General features: G+C 31.9%; 2 protein-coding genes across 8 annotated transcripts; one reads left to right on the top strand and one right to left on the bottom strand.

Moving 5' to 3' along the window:
- Positions 1–172: 172 nt before the first annotated feature.
- LOC146540069 (uncharacterized) lies at positions 173–11090 on the bottom strand. Of its 4 annotated transcripts, none has more exons than XM_085207737.1 (6): positions 10585–11090; positions 3937–4015; positions 2524–2784; positions 2268–2391; positions 1326–1921; positions 173–1239 (listed from the first exon to the last, which is right to left on the bottom strand). In XM_085207737.1, the coding sequence occupies exons 3-6, from the start codon at positions 2692–2694 to the stop codon at positions 640–642; spliced, it is 1491 nt and encodes a 496-aa protein (XP_085063863.1). In that variant the 5' UTR covers positions 2695–2784; positions 3937–4015; positions 10585–11090; the 3' UTR covers positions 173–639. The 4 variants fall into 4 exon arrangements, with proteins under 4 accessions (XP_085063863.1, XP_085063862.1, XP_085063865.1 ...); XM_085207736.1 differs by lacking the exon at positions 10585–11090 and adding an exon at positions 5634–5847; XM_085207739.1 differs by lacking the exon at positions 2524–2784 and having other exon boundaries at positions 10585–11089.
- A 3006-nt stretch (positions 11091–14096) lies between these two features.
- LOC146540068 (transmembrane and ubiquitin-like domain-containing protein 1) lies at positions 14097–27403 on the top strand. 4 transcript variants are annotated; one of them, XM_085207753.1, is made up of 10 exons: positions 14097–14401; positions 14680–14859; positions 15001–15054; positions 16982–17119; positions 20478–20639; positions 21278–21476; positions 22148–22379; positions 22765–22886; positions 24569–24619; positions 27256–27403. In XM_085207753.1, the coding sequence occupies exons 2-10, from the start codon at positions 14685–14687 to the stop codon at positions 27401–27403; spliced, it is 1281 nt and encodes a 426-aa protein (XP_085063879.1). In that variant the 5' UTR covers positions 14097–14401; positions 14680–14684. The 4 variants fall into 4 exon arrangements, with proteins under 4 accessions (XP_085063879.1, XP_085063881.1, XP_085063882.1 ...); XM_085207755.1 differs by having other exon boundaries at positions 24569–24650; positions 27256–27395; XM_085207756.1 differs by lacking the exon at positions 16982–17119.
- Positions 27404–27405: the final 2 nt, after the last annotated feature.

Here is a 27405-nt window from a genome sequence, read left to right as displayed (position 1 = left end):
TGTGCAGGGTACAGCGAGAAGCTGATTTATTCTATTATATACTTTGAATCATTTTCATCAATTCAAAAGGATAAATTTAAGAATAAATCTGCAGTTAATATGAGCGAATTTGTCAAAATATGGATTTAAAATAAACAAAACATATAATAAAGTTGGGAAAAATAATAATAAGTTTAACAAGATGAAATCATTTAATCCAAATATAATAAAAACAATAAATCTATCTATAGATAGTTGAATACAATGCAGAAATTAATCAATGAATTGATAAACTATATAGCATTTTTTTTTGTTTAACATTAGATTCGAGTTACACTCTTGACTCGAATGTTTAAGATAATAATAGACTTAAGATTGATAGCTTAACATTTCATAACACTTTTTTTTGTAAATTATAATTTAAGTGTTGATAAAATTAATTTAGAGTGAACTTATATCTAATACATCTAAGACAATTCACATTACAATAAGACATTTCAAAACTAAGGTCTAGAGCAGTATGCCCTAATTGTGGCCATAGAGTCTGTAACATCTTTATTTTAACAAATTTACAATTGCTACAGCCCCAAATAGCAAACCACTAAATCTATGAAAATAGATCAGAATTAAATCGAATTCCTGGCATTCAATTCTATGAAATTAACCAACTTTTTGCTGCGACACTGCCAACATAAATGTCTTTCTAAGTTCATTAATCCTCTGAGTCAACATGACGGCTTGAACTCTTAATTTTTTATTTTTCTCTTCCAGGTCGTCTGCGAGTTGTTCCATTTGCAGTTCCTTTAGTTTCCTGTTCATGCGAGACTTTTTGGAAGCTTCATTATTTTTGTCCCTAAGTTCCCTGTACTTCACCTCGTGTGTGGAGACCGCGGAGTTATTGCTGACGGTGGATACTGTACTGTCTCTCCTCGTCTTGGGAGGTCTCCCTCGACGTGACTTCGGCGCGTCCTTCTGAGCGCCTTCTAGTGCCTTGATCATATCTTTGATAGGTATGCTAGGCTTCCTCGGACGATACTTCTTAGGCGTGTGATGATGCTCCTTGTATGGAATATATGTTTCATCAGACTCCTCGCTGTCGTGGCGTGTTCTCTTTCTGCCAGCTTTCTTTGGTGTGTCATCGTCGGATTCCTCGTGAGGTTCACTTTTAGGAGAGTTGATGTAATAGTCGGTTGTAGACGGAGAGTGATCGACACTCGGGCTTTCTTTGATCGTCGGCTGCACTGGCTCCAGATTTGTGTTCTGTAAATACGTCAAATATTAGTATCATCGTCATTAGCAACGTCAATAAGAATCAAAAGCTACATAAACAGTAAAGTGTAACTTACCGAGCTTGGTAGCACTGTTTTTTCTCGCTCCAATTGCTCCACAAAGCTGAGCACATCAGGCGTGCTGATGATGTCAGGAAGCGCGGGCGCGTGCACATCAACGGACAGCCCGCGCCTGCCGCTCGCGGCCGGCGACCTGAACCCAGGGTCGAGGACGTACTCGGATATGAGCCGGTCGTTCCCCTCCACCTCGCGCGGTATCACCGACACCATGTTCAGTTTCAGGTCCATTGAGTCGTCTTGTTGTATGAAGGGCATTGTGTCATGAGTGTTATGTTTAGTGTAGGTGTAGTCCTGCCACGCGTCTGCCGGCGGGTCCATGGCGATGTGCTCCGACGCTAAGTCACCTATAACTACAGGCAACTCGTTGATGTCAACGAACTGCTCTTGGAAAGGTATATTGTTCTTGGATTGTATGCTAAAGTAATCTATGTAAGTATTGTTGTGGCCGTCCGTCACCGTGGCCGGGTAGGCGGGGGCGAGGGCGGCGGGCGCCGGCGGTGAGTTAGCGTCGAATAGTTCCCAACCTTGCGGTGAGAATTGAGTGTTTAGTGTGTCTGTTTTGTGTGCCCTTTCTTCACTTACTTTTAATGGATCTGTGCAAACAAAACATCGAAATTAATACAATATAATATCACAATTTGCCTTATTTTGATGTATAAATGGACTTTACATATACGAAATGGATAACCTTTTCTGATCACAAAAACACTTTGTTCTCCACTTTCCATCCATATTAAAGACATTGTACTAAATCCAATGTCACGTTACATCTAATCAGACTAGGAAAACACTTATTTATATAAACATTACCCCCCCTCTACAATTTGAAACCTCGAGAATTGCATTCAATCTGGCTTACCCCAACTGCGTCACGATGACGCATTTTAAAGATTACATTAAATAATATTTTTTATTACTTATTACAAAGGTATAGCTCACCAATGAACTGTACTACTGGCTCCTCGGCGGGCGCGGCGCACCATTGCACCAGGTCTTGGAAGAATTCCCCGTCCGAATCGTGAAACATTGTATCCGGAAATAGCGGCTCCGGTTTGAGAAATTCCTGAAATATAATTAACAAATGTTAGCATACGCCTCGTACATGTTGCCAGCTAAAATTAATTTAATAAACTTATGAACAAACTTAACGACAAATAATGTTTATGTACTCACGGACACGGCGACACCCTCTTACCTCTGAAAAGCTCGTGCTGGGGGCGGGCGTTGGCGAAGGCGAGTCGAGAATTCCGCCGATAGGCACTCCGGTTGGACCGTTCACCTGTTGATTCTTTTCGGAGTTTAAGCGATTTATCTCTACCAGTTTCAAAAGTTGTCGAGTATTGACATTCGTTTGCGAAAAAACCATGTCTTTCGGTGTTCGACTTAAACTGACTTCCGATATCGTCTCCTCGACGCGGACAGACGGTGATCTTTTGAGCAACCATTTTGAATAGAACTACAAACAAAAATGAACGACGTAACATAATGTATATATTCGTATGAAGCGGAGGTAGGGGGATAAGAGGACATGGAAGGACGCATGTAGGGAAATGGGTGCTAGCAATGATTGGGAGACGTGATGGGGACAAATAGATAATGATTTCTATACCATTGATACACTAACAATCCCCGAACTATTATTTCATTTGATATTTCGTAATAATACCATAAGAGGAGCAGTACACGAAATACGCTCCAGATGTATGAAAATGTATAACATATAATATATCGTTTACATGACATTATAAGTATAGGAGTAATGAATGCATATATATTAGTTTAAATATAATTAGACCGTCTCGGAAACCAAAAAGAATCAAAATTGGTGCTTTTAAAATAAATCGAACTCAACGTCATGTAACCGACATGAATTTTAATATTTTTTTAACGATTGGTTGCTATGAATTTCAGGTTTTAAGCGTTGTTCGACCGTCTGTCTGTTTAAAAATAGGTAATTATTGAATGTGTACATGTATGTAGAATGTACTGTGCTAGTTTACGTTAAAGACGATAATTGCTAAGAAAAAAATAGTTATTTAGTTAATATTTGCTAGCTTTAAATATTAAATGTTGATTAAATATTTCTAGTAATTTGAAATTAAAATTTTACATATGTTATCTAATATAGCAATCGAGTATAGTCGACATGTTACCGTGTATCCATCGCGTGATCATATCGGAAGATAACTGGTTTAGATTATAATATGGCAGACTTAACTGTCGTACCTACTAACGTGTGTTTTAATTTTTAGTGTATATTTAAAATTTTGTGATTTTTTTTACTTTTAGTCAATGCGTTAAATGTTTAAAACCTGAAATAAATATATGAAGTACGGTTGAAATATCATATTACTTTAGATAGAAATTATTGACCAATTTATTAGCCTACAAAACATAATCCTATCATGAAATTAAAGTTTTTCTTCTAACATTTAGTATCTCTAACTTCGTAACATTTGATTAAAGTTAAAAAGAAAACCTGGAAGAAAAAAATAAAAAATATTAAGTTGCTTCTCTTGAATAGCTTCCTTTCTTGGCTTGGGTCTTGAAGTTTCCTGCAACAGAAAATTGGTTAGGGGAACAAGACCGCCGCAGCGGCGTTACTTACTTCTTTGAACTCCTCGAGAGTCCCTACGGAAATTTTAACCTTCTAGGCTCCTTGACAAGAAACTCTAACAGCAGTAGACCTGCAACAAAAGAGCTTATCCATCAGCATTCAGATTTCTTCATTTCAAAGTTTTATGATTAATTCAGAATTAAGAAAATAAAGTAATGAAACGTAGATTCTACCAAAAAGAAAGACGAAGTAACACGTTGTAATCAACAAACGACCTAAAACTTTCTAAATATTATTTCTGATTTAAAATTATTTAACTATATTTATCGTAATATAATTAAGAAATCTTCACATAAAATATAAAAATAAATTTTGTTTTTGACTTAAAATGGGTGAACAGGTATGTTAATGATAGACCTATAAAAATGTAGAGATCGGAAAAACCGGTATGTGGACTAATAAAATATTTAATAACCTAATTAATGTTATGGCCAGAAAAATTCCAAAGTTGACAAAAATTATATACGATCATAAGATATGTCAATGACAACAGTATACTTCCAAGACTTCCACATAAATATTTATTAAGTTTAATAAATTATAAATTCAATTAATTACGTTATCGATTTCATTTAATTTACTTAGCTATTATATAGATTGATAATATTACTATTGTTTCACCTATATAAGTATTTTGTACTTAACGCTATCAAATGTTATGAGTTGTTGGAATGCGCAAGTACCATATACGTCAATATGGTGCCCTTGAGGCTATGTGAATAATTATCGATCGAATCTACTCTTACTTTACACAATGACATTGGAAAAACAACTCAAAACAATGGCTTTAAAAAATTAATCGTAATGTTATTAACTTCATTTATTGATTGTAGGAAAAATATACATACTTATTCCTTGTAAAATTATTCGATTAATGTTATAAATGTAAAAAAAAATTGAGAATTAATGCTTGTTCCACTTTCACGAAAAATCAACTGAACGGATTTAGATGAAACTTTACATTAATATTGTTTATACATCAAAATAACACATAGGCTGCAATTTATGTAAAGATTTTATATAATTTGGTCATAATATAAGTTTAAGAGAGCTGAGAGCTTTGGGTCGGTAGTTTTTTTCTATAAATTTCAATGGTTCGATAGAAATTTTCGTTCACACAAGTGCGCAACCAAACTAAATACCAAAGAACAAGGTCATCAATGACGTATGCTGCCAGTATATGTTAAAAAATACAATCATTTATCACAAATAAAATATAAAGAATCATCCTTTTAAACATACAGACATATAATGACAGTTGTTTTTGTTATCTTATAAAATATAATTTAATAACGATTTAATAGATCATTAATAATGTTATCTCCAATTTCATTAAAATTCTTGTGCAATAGTTACAACAAATACATTTTTTTTCACATTAGGTTAAGACCACTTATCATTCTACAATGAAATCCTTTTATGGAAATATAAAAAAATACATTGTTCTAGAATATCGTAGAAAAGAAACTAGTGCCACTTGGAGTTGGAACACTCATCAACACAACAACGTGAGCGCGACAGGTCTGAACATGCTCACGTGTCCTCGCTAATTACGTTCAAGTTTACAAACTTTTTGTTCTAACATATTATATATTTAAGTTAAAATTATATTTATTTTCACTTATAAATATTCATTCTTAAGCAAAATACTTATACGATTAAAATTATTATTAATTTCTAGGACTCACCTTACAAAAAGTATCTTTTTGCAGGCTCTATCACAGAAGAAGTTAGTTACTCTTTAAGAAAAATATAAAAGAAGTAACTAAAAGCTTGAAAGCGATGTCAACTTTTACATTCAATTGAAATAGTAAACTTTGAAAGTAAATTAATATATTCACAGTATAACATGCACGCTCGCGTTGAGCTCAAAAAACGTTGTGCAACATTCACAGCCGAGGTGTTCCAACAGTTTTCCTCAATCCCCACTATTATTCGTTCATGTTCTAAAAATACATCTCTTGGCTTCCGATTGGTTGGTTTACGTGACGTCAACCTAACCGACCAATGGCAGGCCGGTCACGAGACTTGCTTTCGCGTCGTATAGAATATGTTGTTATATGAGGCTATTTCTCACAAACACCGACTTCCACCAAGTAGGTCGCTGTGGGGGATTTTCACCGGGGTTTTACGTCGAATCTGCCAACTATGAAATTGCTACAGCCGCCTCGGTGACTCATTATAATTGCACAGTTTATGTTTACAACAGAACATGTACGTACAAGTTCAAATGGACTCGGCTTTAATGTTCCAACTAGGAATATGATACAATTGTGGATAACACACTCGATTATCAATGATTTAATCAATGATTATACGTATGCTTATTACATATTCAATTACGTATGTATATTCTAGTACTGAATCATCTTAAGCATTTGGAGGAGTTGATTGACCTGAGTAACTTTAGGAATACTAAAAACATTAAGGAAAAGAATCACAAAAATAAGATGCGTACCTATCTTATGTATGTAATTTATACAAAATAAAAATAAGTGAGACCACTTTGACGCGACAATAGAGTGTTCGATTCCCATACAGGGTATTTTCTCTCTCTTACAACCAAGCAAAGGACGGCGTTATTTTCCACGCTGAAAGCGCAATGCCACGATAATTCAGTACGTTCGGTACGTAGGCAGACGGAACTGATTTATTTGGAACGGAATGACTTAACACTAGGATTCTTCTGTCTACCCTGCTAAGCTATGAAAACAATAAAAATTAAAACATAATAAAGCCGGTGTCGCGTGCAAGTATACTTCGTGACGTCAGTTGATAATACTGATGCTAACATAGATACGTAATTACATATTGCTATAATAATATAGGTAGTACAGAGTTGTGTGAACAGCAGGGCAAACAAAATGGGCGATGCAATTAACTGATATAGGACCATGTCGTTATACGTGACCTTGGATAGGATATTACAATATGAGAAATATATTCCTCATTCGAATTCGCCAGAAAGTGGGGAACGGAGTGTCTTAACACTAGGTTCCTTTTGCCTACCCTGCTGTGTGCGGGATACAGCGTGAAGCTGATATGATATGAGAAATATATTAAAGTTCCCACTTCCCAAGCCATTTATTAATCCCTACGTGGTTTATTATTATTTTAAGTTATGGGCTTCAATATAATTTGGACGTATATATTATTATATAAAAAAAAAATGATTTAAATCCAAATTGAAATTAGACTTTCCAAATACGTAGACATGTTAATTTCACTCTTCTCAAAAAAAATAGTGAAACCCCCTGAGCTAGCACATATTGTAACCCAAACAGGAAAACTACTATTTTTATTGTAAATAAAAGGTTTCCTTCGAAGAAATGTTGCAGCTAGAATCCATACCAATTATATAAGTAGCTAACCCCACGTGTTCCACGATGTCAACCTTGGAAATGAGATTAATTCTTACTCTAATCTTTGCGGAAACTACTTCCTTTTATGTTCCATTTGTATAAATACTAAATCTGTTAACGAAATCATTTTACAAGGAAAATGTCCTTTTTAAATTGGATATTGCTACACGAAGGTGTACCTCTTTTGTACCCAACAAAAAATAGGAATGTGAAAGTTGTTTATGTTAATAAGCTTCTAGTCTTTTCCAGGTCAATACAGAACAAACGGAGAAATTTTAAGGATACATCTAAACAATTTAGTCGTCTTTATTCCGATAATCCTTTGTTTTGCATTAGATCTGAATCAAAATCAATTCTATGTGGGTGCGAATGAATGACCGCCCATGAATGTTATCACCCAATGCGGCCTCTGCTGGCGAGACTACGTCAAATCCACTTAGTCATGATGATAAGTGCAATCTAGTATTTGCTGCTTTATTCAGGTAACCTAAGTAACCAAAACCAATACCAAAATTCATTTATATTTTCATACAATACAAGTTATTACTAGGAAATTGGATGGTTTTGAATTATTTCTGGAGGGGTTTTAGGCATTGTCCACTTTTGCCAAATATAGGTTGTTACAATGACTCGCTATCGCAAATGTTCCATGTATGAAATACGTTTTATGTTTAACTCCAAGCTCTTTTATGGATGTGACTTTGTAATATTCTATATTATAAGTGAATTCTTTCATAACAACTTGAAGTCGAAAATAGACAGGGTTGGTAATTTCCCGGTTTTAAATAAATTCTTATGATAATTAGGAGGTTTATTTTATTTATTTATTTTATTTTTGAGTAAGCGTAGTTGAAAGCAAATTATTATCTATACACTTTATAAAAATCGCCAAACTTGCCAACACTAAGTGTGGACAGACACTAGAAATGTACACTAGAACTGCAAGGACAGGAAAACTTTCCATTTACATTGTGTCCAGCATACGATTATATAATTTATATGGCTTACATTTAGGTTTTGATTGATACTTCCTTATTATTGGAATTAATTGCAAGAATAAAAATTTACATAGAACCAGTTACCGCCTTACCAGGAAATAATAGATTGTATAACGTTTCTTCTAAAACTAAACCAAGTTGGTATATTATATGAATTTCTGGAGAGTTCATCAAATCAAGTAAGTGAGGCTGTCGTGGCGCGAGGGCAAAAGCTCCGGCGTTCCATTTTGTCAGTCAACACGAAATTTCTAGAAAAACTCGGCGGAAAGTGGAGAACGGAGTATCTTAGCTACACTAGGTTATGACTCCTGCTGTGTGCAGAATCCAACGTGAAACGGTTTTTTTTAAAGGAAGTATAAGATAAGACTCTCAAGATAAGACAGTAACTCAGTCGAGCCTTTACAGAAAATTGAAAAGACGTGAATCGTTTCGTACTAGAATACAAAATACTTAAAAATAAACTACGTAATAATCACATACAATGTGAAAAAGATAGAAAAAATGTAATAATACAAAAGATATTTTTTTTGTATTTTATAAATATTATTAACATTTTTATCTTATTTCTTATTTGAGATTCACGTGACCCAGTCACATGAGCTTCAAGTAACTTATAAACTAATGGGAGTTTTTATTTTTAGACCTATACTGACCTGAAGCTCATGTGACACTAATCGTCTCGTGAAAATTACATAAATATTTTGCAATTCTTTTTATTTAATGGATGCCATATGCCTATGTATGTTAAAGTTTAAAGTTTACATACATAAAAAAGTATTTTCTTAATTCCCAAAAAAACACATTTTTGACTCTTCAGATTTTTAAAGTTTAGCTCCATGATGTACCATGCGTAGGCAGGATTGGCGGAGAAAATGGAAAACAGGACACGATGTCCCCGACGACTGACGACTTTCCGCTCATTTTTTAAGACTGCGCCAAAACTTAACGCCGCTTTTGTCTTGTTACCAGCGTGGGAATGAAAATAATTTATTCCGTCTTGTGGGAATCTATCCCACAACAGATACTGTATTGCTGCCCCACGAAGGCCTAATGTTTTAAGCTTCCTTTATCCCTCATATAACAGAGAGAACCTAGTGTTAAGATACTTTTGAGGTATTGCGTGTTGAGTGGCAAAATTCACGCCGCGTTTGTCAACGGCCCTCGAGATATGTGTTTTTTATTTAATAGGACAAATATATTCTTTAGAATTGCGTAACTTTAATGGCTACGATTTTAGTCATTGAATGTATTTATTAGTACTATAAATAGGCAACAATAATGGCATAATAGCAATTTGTAGGTTGGTACTACTAAGTTTCACGGAAGATTCTAGCCCATGTCTTATGGCCAGTAGCGGTCGAGGAGCACCGTGGCTTTAGTGGATTTTCGGATGGCCTACATTTGCCAGTCCGCGAGTCCCATATAACCTGTTTCCGCTCGGGCCAGTATCCGTAGTATGATTGTCAGATAAAAAATGGTTCTACTAAAGCAAACGTCTGCAAGCTAAGAGTTTTGCAACAATTGCAAAATGAAGTTGTAACTGGATGTAACTTGTTATTTAGCTTTTAAAAGTAGATATGTATAGATATCGGTCAAAAGATCGACCCCTTTTCACCTTAGATAAGATCGCTCTTGAACATTTTAATCATTTACTGGCTAGCAATAACTTCTATCAACTATAATATCCACGATGATTAAGTATTTTTCATTTTAGAGATTTTATAAATATATAGAAATGTCTGTATGTTATTCTAAAATTTTTTAGTTTGTAGAGATTGTATTTGTAGTTTCTATTCTGCTCTACGGAAAGGTAAAAATAAATTATCAGATCTTTATTGGAGGTTCTTTTTTTTATTTAACCTATTTGATATGTTTAACATATTGCGTTTGTTGAATTTTGTTTAATATTATTGATCCGATACATGGATATGCATTACGAATTTTGATTAATAGCTATGACATTTTACGACATTAACAAATAACAATGTACAAAATTGTGATGAACAAGAAATTGAAGCTGTTAGTATTATTACACAATTTTATGTAAAAGCATAATTTCTTTTTCTGCAGATGCAGAGAAAATCAATCGTTAGTAATGCGTATAGTTTCGTACATTTGAATTAAAAGATAATTCAAAACAATATTGTAAACTTCGTATTATTGGCAGTGCCTGTGGAATATTAATAGTATAATAATATGTTTCCTATTTGCCGCATAAAAGGTTCTAAATAAATAAATAAATTAAAAGAAGAAATTTTCTATATTCAGAAGGTACTTACATTGTTGCTGTTGTTCTACAAATCATATTTGTCTTAAACTTCTTTATCTTGTTCTTTATCATATAAAAATAATTCAGTTGATGTAAAATGTCGTGTGTATGCAATTGCTTTGCAATATTTGAATTAATATTCAATAAAGAATTGTTATTTTCAATATATTTATGTTCAGTATACGCGTAGCTCATGTTAAGTCACTTCACAAACTTACTGTCACTGCTTCTATGCTTTATTTGCAATCTTTTGCGTTAACAATAAACAATCGGCGGCCTTAAAACTAACTTTTCAGTTAGTAAGACCAGAATTAAGAAAAATAAAAAATAATAAATAGCCACTATTTAAAATGTTTATTTTTTGACTTGTGATATTTAAGTTTTCGTAATAAGTAAAATATTTTTTAAATTGAAGACAGTATTTCTTACGAAATTGCAAAGAAAAGTCACTTTGAGATAATTTAAATATTCGACCAACCACTGCACCCGAGTTTTAAAAGTCAAATGACGAAATGACAATGGTTAAGTTCTCCAGAATCAAGCTTTAAAAAGATCAGAGTGAGATATAGCATATTTGTAACACCCAAGTGTAAAAGAGACAGCTTAATATGTATTCGTTGAAAGCGTGTTGGATCTTGTGATGTAGTCTAGAAGTTCTATTCACGCATATAAATTTTATGAACTTATAAAAAATATTAAATAAATTCGAACCTTTCAGTGTTTAAAATAATAAAATTCATAATTTTATGTATTTATTTTATTTTCTATTTATTTCTTTTATTATAAGATATCGCTTAATCATATATTTTCTCAATGAGTATTCTTTTTATTCTGCGTTAATTGAAACTAGTTGCTAGTACAAGATGATGCAATTTCTTCAAATATGAAGGGAGAAAATCGAACATGCTTTAATTATAAAAATAAATTTGATTAAATAATACGAGCCAAAAGTTTCTAAGTTTAACTATTTATCAGTAAATACGTACTTTGCTTGAGTTACACCATTTATTTGTTACATTATATGGTATTTACTTACCTATTTCTTCCTTCTATGTAAGAAATGATGACACTACAAATCTACTTCTTAAACCAAATATAATAAATAAATCTAATAAATATATAAAAAGTAGATTTTGAGTGGTTTATTTGTGTAACCAATTCTATTATATTTTAATTTCATTTCATTATGTTTTCATTTTAATGTCAAAAGAACATTTTATTTAATGAAATAATTTTGTAATGGTCATTGTATGTGTTTTAATAATAACCCAAAAAAATATATTTTGTTATTTATTGACTTAGCCGTTAAGTAATTTTCTTTAAATACGAATTGAAATAATCTGTGGAAATTTAGTTTATAAGCTATATCTTGTTCTTGTAACATCTAATAACCATATTCGTTTCAATTACATAGGTTGTAAACTGTAAGCTACTCATTACACAGGAGTTCAAAAACACCCTGCTTTGTCGCTTTTATAATGTTCACAATTTGTTTGTTCATACGATACGACATGTTTACGATACGTTCTCTCAGATCTCTCTCAGAACTGTGAATCCCCTATATGGTTTTATAGCCATTAAAACACAAACTACCCTTATAATCTTTGTTCATTCAGAGATTCAGAGGATGCCTGTCAATGTTTAGACTAAATTTAAATATTCCCACACTTTTAAAATGGCGGCATTCTTTGATTCTATAGATTTATAGAGTATGATGTTCCCTGCTCAACCTTACAATTAAATCATGTAAGCGTCAGTAATAATAATTAATGTTTTTTTATGATACTTAGTGTTTTGAAAATGTTTTAATATAATTATTAACATAAATAACGTACATGTTAATAGTAAAAGCATTATGCGTTTATAAACAGTTACAACTTTTTTTTCTTAAAATAAAATCAATATTGTAATTTTTTTTATTTGATTAACCAATAAAATAAATTTTACAATATTTATGGAAAAATAAAATTATAATCTTACAGAAAAAAATATTCCTTTTAAATGATTCATAGCGGTAAATACAATTTAAATAATTTTGTAATATAGTTATTATCTATATTAATTTAAAACAGATAGTAGATTATCGAATAACGAAAAATGACATTAGTGGGCACTGGGGCAGTGACATTTTATAATTCATCATAGAGGGTATAGTCTGGCAAATATGTTATTGATAATGGGAAGCACGCGCGGCAAATTGCGCAGAAAGCGTATTTTGATGTCTGCACATAGACACCCGCTCACGCCGGACCGATTCCCCGTAAGGACTCGCGGGGAATCGTTGCGGGGTGTGACCGGGCTACGGTACAGTCGAGTGCACCGCTATCAGTTCATTACTATGAAATATGAATATAATATCATATGATAGCATCATATATACGGAATGGCGTAGTAGAGCATATTTAACTAGTAATATTATAAAAATTAGTAAAAAACACCAAAGCAACATGCAAAATGAAGATATGGTAAATTGAAAAATTAAATAAAAAACTGAATTAAATTATTATAATGAGGCCACATACAAATCTTCTCAATCCAAATTCAATAAAAAAAGTAAAATTTAAAAAGTAAATTTAATATATAAAACAAGCAAACAAATACAAGATTTTGGCGTTAGGCAACATGCAAAATCAACTTATGGGTAAGTAAAAATTTTTTTAAATAATGGAAATAGAGGTCTTAACAAATAAATTATGTTAATAAATTATATCTCCAAATTAAATCAAAATTTTATTACCGCTTTATTTAAAAGGTTAATTAATGCATGCAAGAAAGTAAAAAATAAAAATTGACAAATAATAAAGCAAATAATCAAAAGGGTAAAAGGCATTATTGTTTACAATTAATTATATTCTTGTTTGAACAATACAGTGTGAGCTCGATTGTACGTTTAAAGATGTGTGGGTGCGAATTTCCTGTAACGACGTAGCGCTCACACTGACGCAAATGGCAAACTATGGCAAAGGGATACCGCACTCTCATTTTTTGTACCTCAAAATTTATTGAAATAATTTACCCAATATTATTTTCTTTTATATAATCTTTAAAAAGTTTAAATATTGCCAGATATTTCTTTATTCATATTGCATAGTTTATAAGCTTGTATTATGCACACTGAATGTTTATGTTGTACATAAGTGTGTATATAGTATATACACATATACGTAAATATCATGTGCCATTAGTTATATAAGCAGAAGCTTAGAATTGATTAATTATTTATTGAGTCAAAAATGTTATTATACTTTTCGGGCTAGTCTTGATTTTATTCTCGACAACAATGTATGAAACAGCTGATTATTTTGCGATATTTAGATATCCTCATTAAATTTTCGTTTTGTATTATTTACTACAACATAAACATGATCAGATATTTTAATTATCGTATAGGTAAATGTGATTTGCTAAGCGTGGGGTAAAACAACATAACAGGGTAACACTGATCGAACGTTCTCTGCGCATACGTATACTGCGCAATTTACCGCGCGTGCTTCCCATTATCAATAACATATTTGCCAGACTATAACAGTGTATTGTAAATCGTTGTCTTAAAGGATAATTATCTGCAATTCTAAACATATAAAGTAGTCAGTATTGAAATAAAAATTCAAAGGTGTATTTTTATTAATTATAGTGATCATAAACGTGCGCTGTATGTTTGCATTTAAAGAGTATACAAATTACGTTTCGGAAGTACATCAGATTCCTTCCTTATACAAATCAGTGATTTTAGCCGATTTCAAAATGTCGATCGACATATCTCTGTGCTTCGATCCAATAGTTTTTTAAAAGTTATTTCTTAATTTTCTTAGCCAAAACAAAGGAAAGTGAGTACATGTTTTAGTTTTCATAATTTCGTTGCCATGTAATGACCTTGAGGAAAAATGTACAGTGATGTTAATCAAAATATTCGTGTCAATATAATTTGTAGTATGTGTTCAGTAAAATATGGTCACATGTGTATTTTTATATGTATCTTTCGTAGTAAAGTAGTCCACTATTTGATTTATTCCTTATGATGTTCCCTTTTTTATTTTTTATTTTGAGCATTTCAATGAATAAATGTTGAAGTCAGTGTGTATTATTGCAATAATGATTTTTTTAGGCAAAATGTCATTGATTGAGGGTGTTGGTGATGAAGTGATCCAGTTTCTTACGGTGGTGTTTGTAGTGATTGTGGCAACATTTGCCTGGTGGTCAACTAATGCAAGACCTGATAGATATAGAACTGTGCTGCTCATGAGATCTAGGAATCAGCATCCTATAACTGTGAACTTATTAACAAGTGAGTCAATTGGTTTAAATTATTTCAAAATCTTATTTCTATAAATACATCTTAAAAAATCACACTAAGTATATGGCACCTAAAACTTTGATGTATAAAAAACATACTCTGCAGTTTTTAATATTTTGTATTCCCTTACAGGACATAATATAACTAGTACCACAATAACTCTACCAACAACATCAGGTCCTACTGGTACGTAATTTTTTATATTATATTTAATGAAAACATTCTTATACTATTCACACAATTTAAATATTTATTGGCCTTTGTGGCACAGCAGCGCAATGAATGACTAAAAACAATGTGAGTTTGATTCCACTCAAGGGAATCAATTATTACATTTATATGTGTTAATAAAAAGACAACATTAAGTTGTGCCACTCATTAATACATAAGGAGTACCCCTTGTACTTTAACACTAGGTTTCCCCTGACTACCCTGCTATATGCAGTATTCAGTATGAAGCTAAAAGTTATTTCTCAATTTTATTATTAATTACAAAATTATGTTTCATTTAAAGTATGTAGAATAAAATGTTTTTGATATATGGGGCATTTAATGTGAAGAAGGCAGACAAACAATTTCAGAACTTGTGGGCTTCAAAAGTACACACTTTATTTTACATTTAATTTTATTGAGAAATTTAAATTACCACATTGTTTAAAAAATCTTTCTTTCTTTTATATAAGAAATATTATTTAATAATTATACAGATTAGCAATAGTTACAATAGTTAAGACAATTTTTTTATACTTAGGATAAGGTCAAGTAATTTGTTTTGTTTCTTAATTAGAAAACTGACAGATTTTATTAAAATGACTCAATCAGAAATATGAAAAAGGTGGGTGTGGGTTACTGCTTTGACAATTTCCATTAGGCATGGGATCAAGTACCATTGCATTAAAATATTTGTGTTCTTAATTATTTTTCTATCCTTAGTTTGCAATAATAATAGTTTAATTGCCTTCACAAAGATTTAGTTAAATGTAAGCATGACTTCCTTCGTCTTTCTCAAAAAATTAAAGGTACTCTATGCTTTTCAGGATAAAAGTAGCCTTCTTTTCTTACCAACATCAAATCTAGATCTTAGTAAATCTAGATCTTATTTAATCTGGGATAAAAATGCCTAACACCTATCAAAGGACTCAAACTATATGTTACTAAATACAATAATTTTAATTTGAAATATTAAAGTAATAAGTGCAATTTTAAAACTCAGTTTCTCAGGTTAATGCTAAAGAAAATTCCTTATTAATAATTGTAGACAATTTGCAAAGTTTTTATTTGGCCCGAAATACAGAAACTTTATTAGGACAATTAAAGTTAAATAAATTTATAAAACGACTTGTGTTTTGGCATAGCGAGATTGCATTTGACAGCCAGTGAGATAGTTGTGAGTTCAATCCCCACTTGTGGGAATGAATTATTTTCATATCCCTGCTCTGATAGAGAAAAATTAAAATGTATATGCAATTAACGACCTACAGACTTTACTTATATATTTATACTTTTATGGGATTAATTAGTGTTAGTACTTTGTATATACATTAAGCTAAAGCATACCTGTCTAAAATATTGGAATTTTATGGTTAAAATAATAATTAATTCAATAATACTGTGGTAATGTTCAATAATAATACAAGCAATGTTATATGTTTGATCTCCACTTGTGGAAGTGAACTATGATGTGATACTTGTTTTTTTATTTGAAAAGTATGAACTATAATAAGTTATAGTTATATACTAAGGTATATAGCTGCCAATATCTGGGAAGTTGACTAGTATTGATCATATAAAATTTTTCAATCCATCAATAATAATTTTGGCTACAAAAAGTTGCAACTATACTAATCTGTTAGGTTGTTCTTTTGAAGCTTTCAAGTACATATCTGAACTAAAGTTAATATTAATTAATATCTACTTCTACATTGAACAGGCAAAATTTCAAAATTCTAACTATTTTTATAATTTTATCTCAATTGACAAAATTGCTACACGTAAAATGCCCCATGGCACAGAAAATAAAAAAAATAATAAATTAAATATAATATATAACAAACAAAAAATAAGTAATAACTTCACACATTATTAAAATAGTTGTAATAATATTAATTAACAGTGATTAATACGCGTATTATTGCCACTGTAAGCAATATTAGAGATGATACCAGTTCTCTACAAGAAATGGATAGCATTGTAGATGCGGATATGGCTATGATGGATCACCATCGTTTACATTTCTATAGAAGAATGGAGAGTAAGTAACTTTATAATATAAATACAAAATATATAATTTTTTTAACTATCTTTCAAATGTCACTGTACAGGTTTTGTACTTTAAAAAGAGCTTGTTTTTTTTAAAAGTTAAATTGCTAAAGGTGCAGGTTTCGGTAATTATATCGTCTCAAAATATAGTTATAGATTTTCTAAGAAAATTCCCTTTTGATAAACATAAATAATGCAATTTTTTTTGTGTCCATGACTCTATTTGTCTGTGTTTCCTCCGCACGAGGTGTCGTATGATATTCTTTATGTACAGAAATAGGTAAAGGCTACTTTTTATCCCGGAAAGTATTCTTCCATATAAATTGCTTGCAGCTTTTATCCTGAAAAAGTGTTAAGATTTGCCAAAGTGGTCAAACTAATTCTTGCAAATCCATTTATATTCAAATATATTTTTTAAAGTGTGTACAAATACATTTTGTAGAAAATACTTTTCTTTTTAATAAATATATTGGGTTGGCAACTAAGTAATTGCGGATTTTTTAAAAAATCAAAGACATTTTATGGAACTAAATAACTTTATTCTGTAATGTATTGCCCATTTTGATCAATGACCTTTTACCATTTTTCAGGCAGCATCATAATCTCACGCTCATAAAACTTCTGGTTTTTATTAGTAAAAAAAAAAAGAATCAGGTACGATTTCACATCATCATCATTATTGAAATATTTACCATTCAAGGAGTTTTGTAAAGATCGAAACAAAAAGTAATTAGGATAGATAGATAGTGCAAGGTCAGGACTATATGGTGGATATGGCAAAACATCCCAACCAAGCTCGAATAATTTTTGCCGAATGGCCAAAGATGTGTGTGGCCTTGCATTGTCATGATGGAATACAATACTCTTTCGATTTGTCAAATGGGGCTGCTTTACTTCAACTGCATTATTTAATTATGTTAGTTCTTCAATGTAGACATCAGAATTGATCGTTCAGTTACCCTGGTAAAAGTTCAAAGTAGACAACTCCTTTGTAATCCCACCAAACTCATAACAAAACCTTCTTTAAATGAATATTACGTTTACGCAGCTGTTAATGCGTAGCGTTAAATTTTCAATGCATGTATGTGATACATGAAGCTTTCTCTGCAATCTCACGTGTTGTACTGGGACGATCCGAATCGATTATTGCTTTGATTAGGGCGTCATCAACTTCAACTGGAACCGAAATTCATCTATCAAATAACAAAATGTGTTTTACATTTGTAATACGTCTGTAAACCTAAAAATTCAACTGAAACCATCTATGAGTGAAATCAGCAGTTACTTAGTTGCCAACCTGTTACAAACACGTGCTATGTATAAATAATTTTAAACTCTCTTATTTCCACTTTCCTCGCTAATCTATATATATAAAAGGACTGGTCCTCACTGACTGAGGTAAGACGCACGCACAGCCGTAACCGCTGATGGTAGAGACGTGAAATTTGGACAGGTGTTTACTTTCGTAATCTGGACATCCACTAAGAAGGGATTTTAAAAAATTTTAACCCTAAAGGGGTGAAATAGGGGTTCAAAGTTGTATGGAAAAAAATTAAATCGGCACCGATTTTTATAAAGTTTGTAATTTAGATTCTTAAAAGTATTTAATTGAACACGTGTTTCGTCGTTTTCTAGAATTCGCCCCCTAAGGGTGCAAATAAGGGGTTGAAAGTTTGTATGGAAAAATTCTTAAATCGCCACCGATTTTTATAATATTTGATATTTAGACCCTTAAAAATATTTAATTGAACATGTGTTTCATGGTTTTCTAGAATTCACCGCCCGAAGAGTGCAAATAAGGGGTTGAAAGTTTGTATGGAAAAATCTATAAATCGCCACCGATTTTTATAAAATTTGACTCTTAAAAATATTTCATTGAATACATGTGTCATGGGTTATTAAAATTCCCCCTAAATACGCAAGCGAAGCTGCGCGCGTCCGCTAGTAAATAATATACTGTACTACTATATTAATTAAAACGATACACTTATTATTAAAAACTTAATTATTATCATCAAAAAGCCTGTGATTTCGGCTTCTTATCGTAGATCTTAGAACAAGTCGACAAGGTCGGTTGCGAAAAAAAAACAAAATCGTTGCCACATTTGTATTTGTAGAAATAACCTTAGATTTCACAAAAAATCATTTCTATTTTAAGGTTTAATTTTAACATACATATTTCACAAGTTTCGATAATTACATTTTGAAATTAAGCAACCACACTCATCAATTTCATTTAGCTACTGCGGCGAGAGACAGTCTCTTATTCAAGCGGGAAGCAAAGAACGGAGTGTCTTAACACTAGGTTCGCTCTGCCTACAGAAAAAAGAATAGAATATCCGCCTTCTTGTATCAAATCAAAGTCTTCCCAATTGCGCAATTATGGCGTCATTACATATAACATATTCTGTAAACATTACTTAATCATCTTACATTTACACTTATCTTTTTATGACAATATTTAATAACTGAGTAAATCATTATTTTTCTCTATCATCAAGAGCTTAGTATAATATGTTATCAACAAACTTTTTTTTTTCTTTTTAATTACCTACCAAAGGTTATGGGTTAATGAAAACATGTCATTCTATTTACTTTAGTAAATATACATATTTTGTTATGCAATCCTTAGGAAATATATATTACAAAATAAATTTAATGATATACATACATACAGACATACATACATTTCACACTTTATTCCTAGCAGGGTAGTCAGAGAGAACGGAGCGCCAAACGCTACGGTCTCTATATACCTCTTTCGCCTCGTCCACTGTCATCAACCTCTTCAACATGCCCTCCGGGGGATCCTCATGCTTTTTACGTAGCCTTCCTCCAGTATCTTTGATACTGTGTTTTCGAAGGTCAACCGAGGTCTCCCCCTACCTCTGTTACTGCTCACCTTTCCATCATAGATCTTTTTTGCCATTCTTTCATCACTCATTCGTTCGACGTGCTCAAACCAGCTGAGCACGTTCTTCTTCATTCTCACTGTGACATCCTCGCCAGTACCTGCCATTCTGTGTATCTCTTTATTTCGGATTCGATCAGCTAGGATGACTCCGCATATCCTACGAAGAGATCGCATCTCCACGGCATTCATCTTTCTTTCATTTTTCTTCTGTAATACCCACGTTTCGCTGCCAGGAACCAACACTATTGTGTACGGCCAAACGCGCAGTTGTGCTGACGATTTAATGATATATTATAATGAATATGTTAATATTACAAAAAAAAGAAGTTACGTTACTTACTATATGACTATAACTAATTAACAAATAAATTTAAAATTTTCATATTTAAAACATGTATAATGTTGATAGAAAAACAATTATTATCAATATTTTCAGTAAATCAACCTAACCAGCCTTCAATCGAGAACATACCGGAAGAAACAACCACTGTAGAAGGGCAAGCCAGCAACGACCAGATACGAGAGATGGATAGCATTGTGAATGCTATGGAGGGTGAGGTGTCTACTAGGTGCAGTGTTTTTGCGAGGCCTAATAATGGTAAGACTGTTAAGTTTTTGAATTTAGATTTTAGGCTCAAAAAACCTAAAAGCAAACATTTTAGGTAAAAAGTATATTTTCAAATATAATGACTTTGACTCAACGTCGAGCGTTTGCCTTGGTGCCAGAACGAAGAAATGAAAATATTAATATAAATGATCATTCAGTCCCTCGAGTGGGCGTCGAACCTGTGCCTATAATTGTTGTTATTTACATCAATTAAAAAAACGTATTGTCGTAATCTATATTGTTAGAAAACGAAAACGGTTAACGTTTTCAAAATAAACACGATAAAACACATACCGTCTATATGTTTCCAACGTACTGGGATAGAAGTTCCACGTAATTACAATAAGTGGTATGTATCACTCAAGATTTTTTTGTCTTTTTCACCTAAATCTACCCACACTTACACGAGTACTCTAGCGATATAATATATAAAATCGAAAGGTCACTCACTCATTCACTTATCACGAAATCTCAGGAACTACAAGTGTAGTGTAACTCCAGGACATAGGTGTTCACTATGACAACAATTTGCAATATTCAACAGTGATATCTTAAATGCAATGTTTTATTATATCTAGATTCATTATAATATATTTTATGCTACATACGTTTCTTAAATATTTTTCCAGAATCGAATCCTAGTACTGCTGACAAAAAGAAAGATGAAAAGCCAACCGTTGAACAGTCCGGTGATAATACAGATAGCGCGTCCGCCGTCCCCGCCCCTGAAGATAGCGGAGAAAAAATACTTATCAAACTAAAATATATTAATGATACATCCAAAGAAGTTGATGGCAGCCTTGATGAGCTTCTCAAAGATTTTAAAAGGTATGAAAGAACCCACATAGGTAGAATAATTATTAAAAAATATGCTTAAAAATATTTAAATATTTTTTAAGAATATTTTAATATTATTTAAAAATATTCACTACCTCGTATTTTAATCAAATAATTTTATTTGAAATAAAAACACCTTAATCTATATTTAAAATAAAATCGTAAGAGGATCGGTGTCTGTACTTAGAAGATATTTAAAAAATGCTATTAGGAACCTTTATTAACCTAATAGAACACAAAACAATGATTTTTAAAATTTTTGTCTGTTTGTCTATCCGTTTGTTATCGCTAATCTCAGAATCGACTTAACCGATTTAGATGCGGTTTTCACTATTAGATTCTGGCAAGCTTCCGAAAACATATAGTGTTTATTTTATTACAATCGGTTCATAAATAAAAAAGTTGTGTCAATTTAAAGTATTTTCGACAAATTTGCTAATTGCCGTAACAGTTATTTTATATAACTGTTTTACTGAATTGACTGGATCTTTAATTTTCAATTTCTTTATTAATATCTCTATTTGAAGTAGGCGTAGCCCCGCCGCCGGGCCCACTAGTAAAGAATATTTTAATATTCTTAAAAACTCACTATCTTGATTTTTTTTGTGGTAAACCTTGTCCAGATCGCTTGTAAGGAAATAACACATAAATAACAATTCCAGGCGGCACTTCTCGGCCGAGTTGTGCGCCGAGCGCCACGTGCGGCTCATATTCCGCGGGCGCGTGCTGGCGGACGAGGCGGCCACGTTGCGCGCGTGCGGCCTGCACGACCGCGCAGTGGTGCACTGCCTCGTGCACGCACGACGCGCGCGCACCGTCCGCCCGCCGCCCACCGCGCCCGCAACCCCCGCGCCCCTGCTGCTCGCCGGCGTGCCCGCCGCTCTGGGCTCACAGGTAACTAGCTTGTCTATACTGTGTAGACCTTACGACCCTAAACCTACATGGTTCTTCAGTGGTAGAGCGGATTTGGTGAAAGATACCAATGCAAAATGGACCGCCGCCTAAACCATCCGTTTCATCGATGCACAGATGATCATAGAAAGATCACAGCTATGTCGTTCTTATAATAATTGTCCCCCCCCTTACTAATTTCGTATCTTAAATAATATAGTGGTATATTAAATTCTGCCGCTCAATAGCTAATGTCTCAAAAATTCGGCGGTGCGTGGGTAATGGAGTGTCTTAACACTTGATTTCCCTTACCTATCCTGCTATATACGGGACAAAGTGTGAAAATAATAAAGAAACTTAAAAATTGTTTACTGATTTTCTTTAAAAGCCAGCAGCTGAGATCGTCCAGGAAGTAATAGCGGATCCGCCGCAACCGGAAAGGACCTGGGACCTCGAGAACATTCTAATGACGTTAGTGTCCGTCTCCCTAACCGTTGTTTGGTTCTTCAGGTGAGATGATTTCTTTATATTTGTAAGTTGTTCTGTGATTTTTTAATATTATTTTTGTTGCTTTTGTCGTGATGGATGCGAATTTAATCACCAAGTCTTTGAAATTAGATTTTCTTTTGTTAGATTTGTTATGGGAATTGGTTATTCGTGTATTATACAAAAAAATGGTAATATCTCAGTTAATCTTATAATAATTATGATTAATATTATATGTACCCACATATTTATTGTTAATATTGTATATGATAACAATGACATAGTAGAGTGGATCATTAAATTGGCTTCCTCCATATCAATATTTTATACATATATCATTTGATTGTGTAATCCTAAGCATTTTTTAGTATAAATGTTTAGCTGTCTGTTGTCCCGTATTTTTCTATAATAAGAAATATATTAATTTAAAAAAATATATGTACATTTCAATTTATCCCCTATTTTGTATTGTTGAATGTGCATCTTGCTTCTTTGTATACGCTTTGTTCATACAATTTTCCATACTGTATTAATTATGTAGTAACTTCGGGCTATTAATATAGTAGAGTGTTTGTCCAAACTAATTGAAGACATGAGTGTTCGGAAAACCGCTTTTTTGTTATTTAAGTTGTATCGATTCACCATGGATAAGGAAATGTACAATATCTGCATATATAAGTGTATTGTTTTTAACAAAAAATTTAAAGTAATCTACATGTCCTGCATACAAAAGATGCTGAAAAAAAAACTTTGTGTACTGGTTTATTTTACTTCATTTAATTACAGATTCACTTTCTTCCTCTATAACTTTAATAAATGTATATACAATTATAAATATGACAAATTTTTGTCTGTTTGTCTAACATTTTTTCTCATATATCTTCCATGTACAGATACCGATCAGTTGCGATTTATTGTATTTATTTTATTTTCTATTATTGTACCATTGCACCGAAGCACTTACACGAATTAGAAGAAACATCCCAAATGCATTTAGACTTTTCCTGTAGCTAACCATCATAAAAGCTAATATGCTATGAAATCGCAAGATGATTATTGAAATTTAACATAATTATTAGTCGTATTGTTAACACGTTAAGCGCTCTGGTAGTCCACAGTCAGAAAAAGTATTTTTATGTTAAATCCAAATTATAGTCCTATATCTGTAATAACTAAATATTTGTTAATTAAAACAAATACATGCATTTTCTCAAAACTTTGGTTTGCACATTGTATTATGAATTTTCTGAAATATCGATAACGCTAAACAAAATGTTAAGTAAAATATGGCGCTTAACGTGAATATTCCAGAAGCTAGCATTCCATGAACACGCATGTGTCATTGTATTCGTAGTATATCTGCATAAAGAGAGATGTTAAATATGACTTTTAAAAATAACTATTTGATAGACAATAAGGATTGTTAGGCATATTTAACATTATTCGAGATCAATGTTTTTTATTACAATAAAACTGCTCGTGCTTAAAAATCCTTATTGCCAACTAGTTGTACCATATATGCCGTTAGTACCTACGATTTACCAATTCATAACTAATAAGGTAAAAATGTTCAAATTGGGTAAAAGTATCACTTAAAGGCATATTTAGGTAAATCTTAGGTTTTGCTATGTTTTAAATGTACATAAATTATAGTTCAAAAATTTTTAGGCGATTAACATGTATAGCATATATTATTTCTCTTGTAGGGTTATCAGGGAGAACACCTCAATGCGTTCCCCGATATGCGATGATGACCAGTACGTGCTAAATCCCCAACCATGAATACATGTAATTTATAGTATTGATAAAGTAAATAGACCACCTACATAGACCAGCTAACGCCATTTTCATCTTTCTTCAGGATTTCTTTTTTTTTTTTTGAATTTTCCTTCTGGATTCAACAATGAAGCGTTAATGTGTGTGAGAGAAACTTAATATTCTGATGTTATTCTCACGTCTTATTGATATTAAATTAATGTTTAATTAAAAGTTTTAAAATAATGGCAATAAGACTTGTTATATTAGTTAATTAATTTTGAAGACATTTTAAACTTATTTATATTTCATGTAAGTTAGTCTGTAGAAATGTATTGTTATTATGTTTGATGGTACTTTTTAGAAAATTAGTTTTATAATTTACACTATGTGTATACAAAAAATTATGGAACATTATGTGTATACAAAAAAGTATAAGTATACAATTTAGCAATGACATCTGCTAAGTTTCTTGCCAGTTTCTCTTTATCGGAAATTAAAAAAAAATACCAAGAAACTCAGTAATTGTACTATTATAGACAATACATATATCGATATACCTAGTATATTCAATTTTTTATTGATATATCGATTTTTTCTTGGTATTTAGGTTTAGACTTAATTTTTCATGTACATATATTTATTTCATATTGTAATATTATATAATACTTGATATTGTTATAATTAGGTTATATTTATATTACATACTTCATGTATCATACAGTTAATATTTAATCATTTAAAACTGTAATTACTATGAAGTTTATTTTTAACTAGTAGTATTTTCAACTAGTTCTGTAGTTATTATTTACTTATTGTCTCTTCACGTGAATTATTTTTATAAGTTATACCACTGCACAACACAAAACATGTTATTTTTACTGTTTTGTTGTTTTTCCTATCGATAGTATTTATTGTTAGACATACTTATTTTAAGCTCTTGTTTTTCTTTTAATAATATTTGTTTTTATTGTAATGAATTTTCACTCACACACAACATTGGTCTATTTACGATATTAAAACTTGTAATACTAAGATTACGGGACATATTAGACTGTCAGTGCAAAAGCGGTCTAACTTAATTTTAACAGTATTCATTAATACTATCCTATCTCATTTACCTTTATAATAGTCACTAAAAATTAACATGATCTATTTAAAAATGCATATTGATTATAATCCTCTAATACAATAAAAATATATACTCGTATATATAATGAATCTAAGGGTCACTTTTGCACTGTAGCATATATTATTGCTACAATACATTGGGGTTGGCTCATGGGACGTCTAAGTTCAGCGGAATAGGAATAATTCGTTTAAGTTCAGTTTTAACACAGTTTCATAAAATTTAAATATGAGAATAATAAGTGATATTAAATTCAATGAATTATTAAATATACATAAATTGATGCAAACTACGGTAGGTGTGGTTAGGGTCGAGCCGCGTGGTGTGCCTATTAATACGAATTAAATAAAAATTGAAGTTTGATTAAAATATATTGAAATGAAAATATACTTGGAAAGTTTATTAAAACAAAGATGATCTATGTTAATTTAATATGAATGACATTGATGATAAGTAGTGTCCTACCATATATCATTTATTTTGTTTTACTTTAAACACAGGATACTAACATTTAATTTTAATAAAATAATAGCCCTCCTATTATCTAAGTCACTAAAAAATTGTGTTATATCTTAACATTCTTATTTAATTTGTACTTATATTCGACACAATTCGAACTTGTACTCATAAACGAGTATTGTGCGTAGTTCCTGAGATTAGCACGTTCAAGCTAACCAACCGTCTTGGAAGATGGTACTCTACTTGCTGCCAGTTTTTATTGAAAATTGTATGAGTAATTGTATGTCATTCTATTAAATTCTGTATTTTATGCAATGATATTAAGTCATGTGGCTTGGCGCTAGCTTCTCTAGCTGCGATGAAATATGTTTAGTTAAAATTTGGGAATTAAATTATTTATTGATTAAAAGAAACCTTGTGATTAACGTGAAATTGATTTGTGAAATATAAAAATAATGCACGCTCTTCTTACTTGTGGACTTGTGATCGTCACTTAACTACATTTTTTTTTAAGACTGCTTAATATTATGTGTACACTTAATATACTGAGATATCGTCTGATATTATAGCCGCCACGAATTTATATATCCCATTTATGATTACAACTCACAGATAAATCTACATTTATATCCTATATATTTTTCATTTCGCGTGGGAATTGTATTTTGATACTACATATTCTAAATTATTGCTAAATTAAATTCTACTTATATTACTCAGATATTGTTACGTTTTTGTGTATGGTCAAATTGCAAATTTCTATTTCAATCTAAAACAAATATACCTGTATAAGTATAGCTGTATACAGTACGGTCGACAGGTTGTTTTTTTAGTCTATTATTTTATTATATTATATTTTTCTTCCCGACTGAACAATTCACAAAATTTTAAATAACCTAACTTGAAAACAGCCACAATTGTTCGACCGTATTATGTAAAAGTTTATAGCGGCAATAAAATTTGACGACAACTTTTTATATTTGATGAACGCCAAACAGATAATACAGAAAAGCATCATAATTATTAAATTATATTAAATTATTTTTGCAGATGCGAATATTCAAACATGTTCACTGCGAGCGCGAGTGTGGCTCTGTTCGGGTTGACGGTGTTCTACAGCGTCGCCATATTCGGCCTCTACCTGTCCGACACATTCCACTTCGAGCGCCGTCCCGCGCACCCGGTGCCGCCCAGCTAAGC

Source organism: Heliconius melpomene, chromosome 3 (assembly GCF_056956725.1).
Source record: "Heliconius melpomene rosina isolate 202511_hmr_F chromosome 3, ASM5695672v1, whole genome shotgun sequence".
NCBI classification, from domain to species: Eukaryota; Metazoa; Arthropoda; class Insecta; order Lepidoptera; family Nymphalidae; genus Heliconius; species Heliconius melpomene.
Note: the sequence above shows the minus strand (reverse complement) of the source record. Positions and strands in the feature narration are given on the sequence as shown.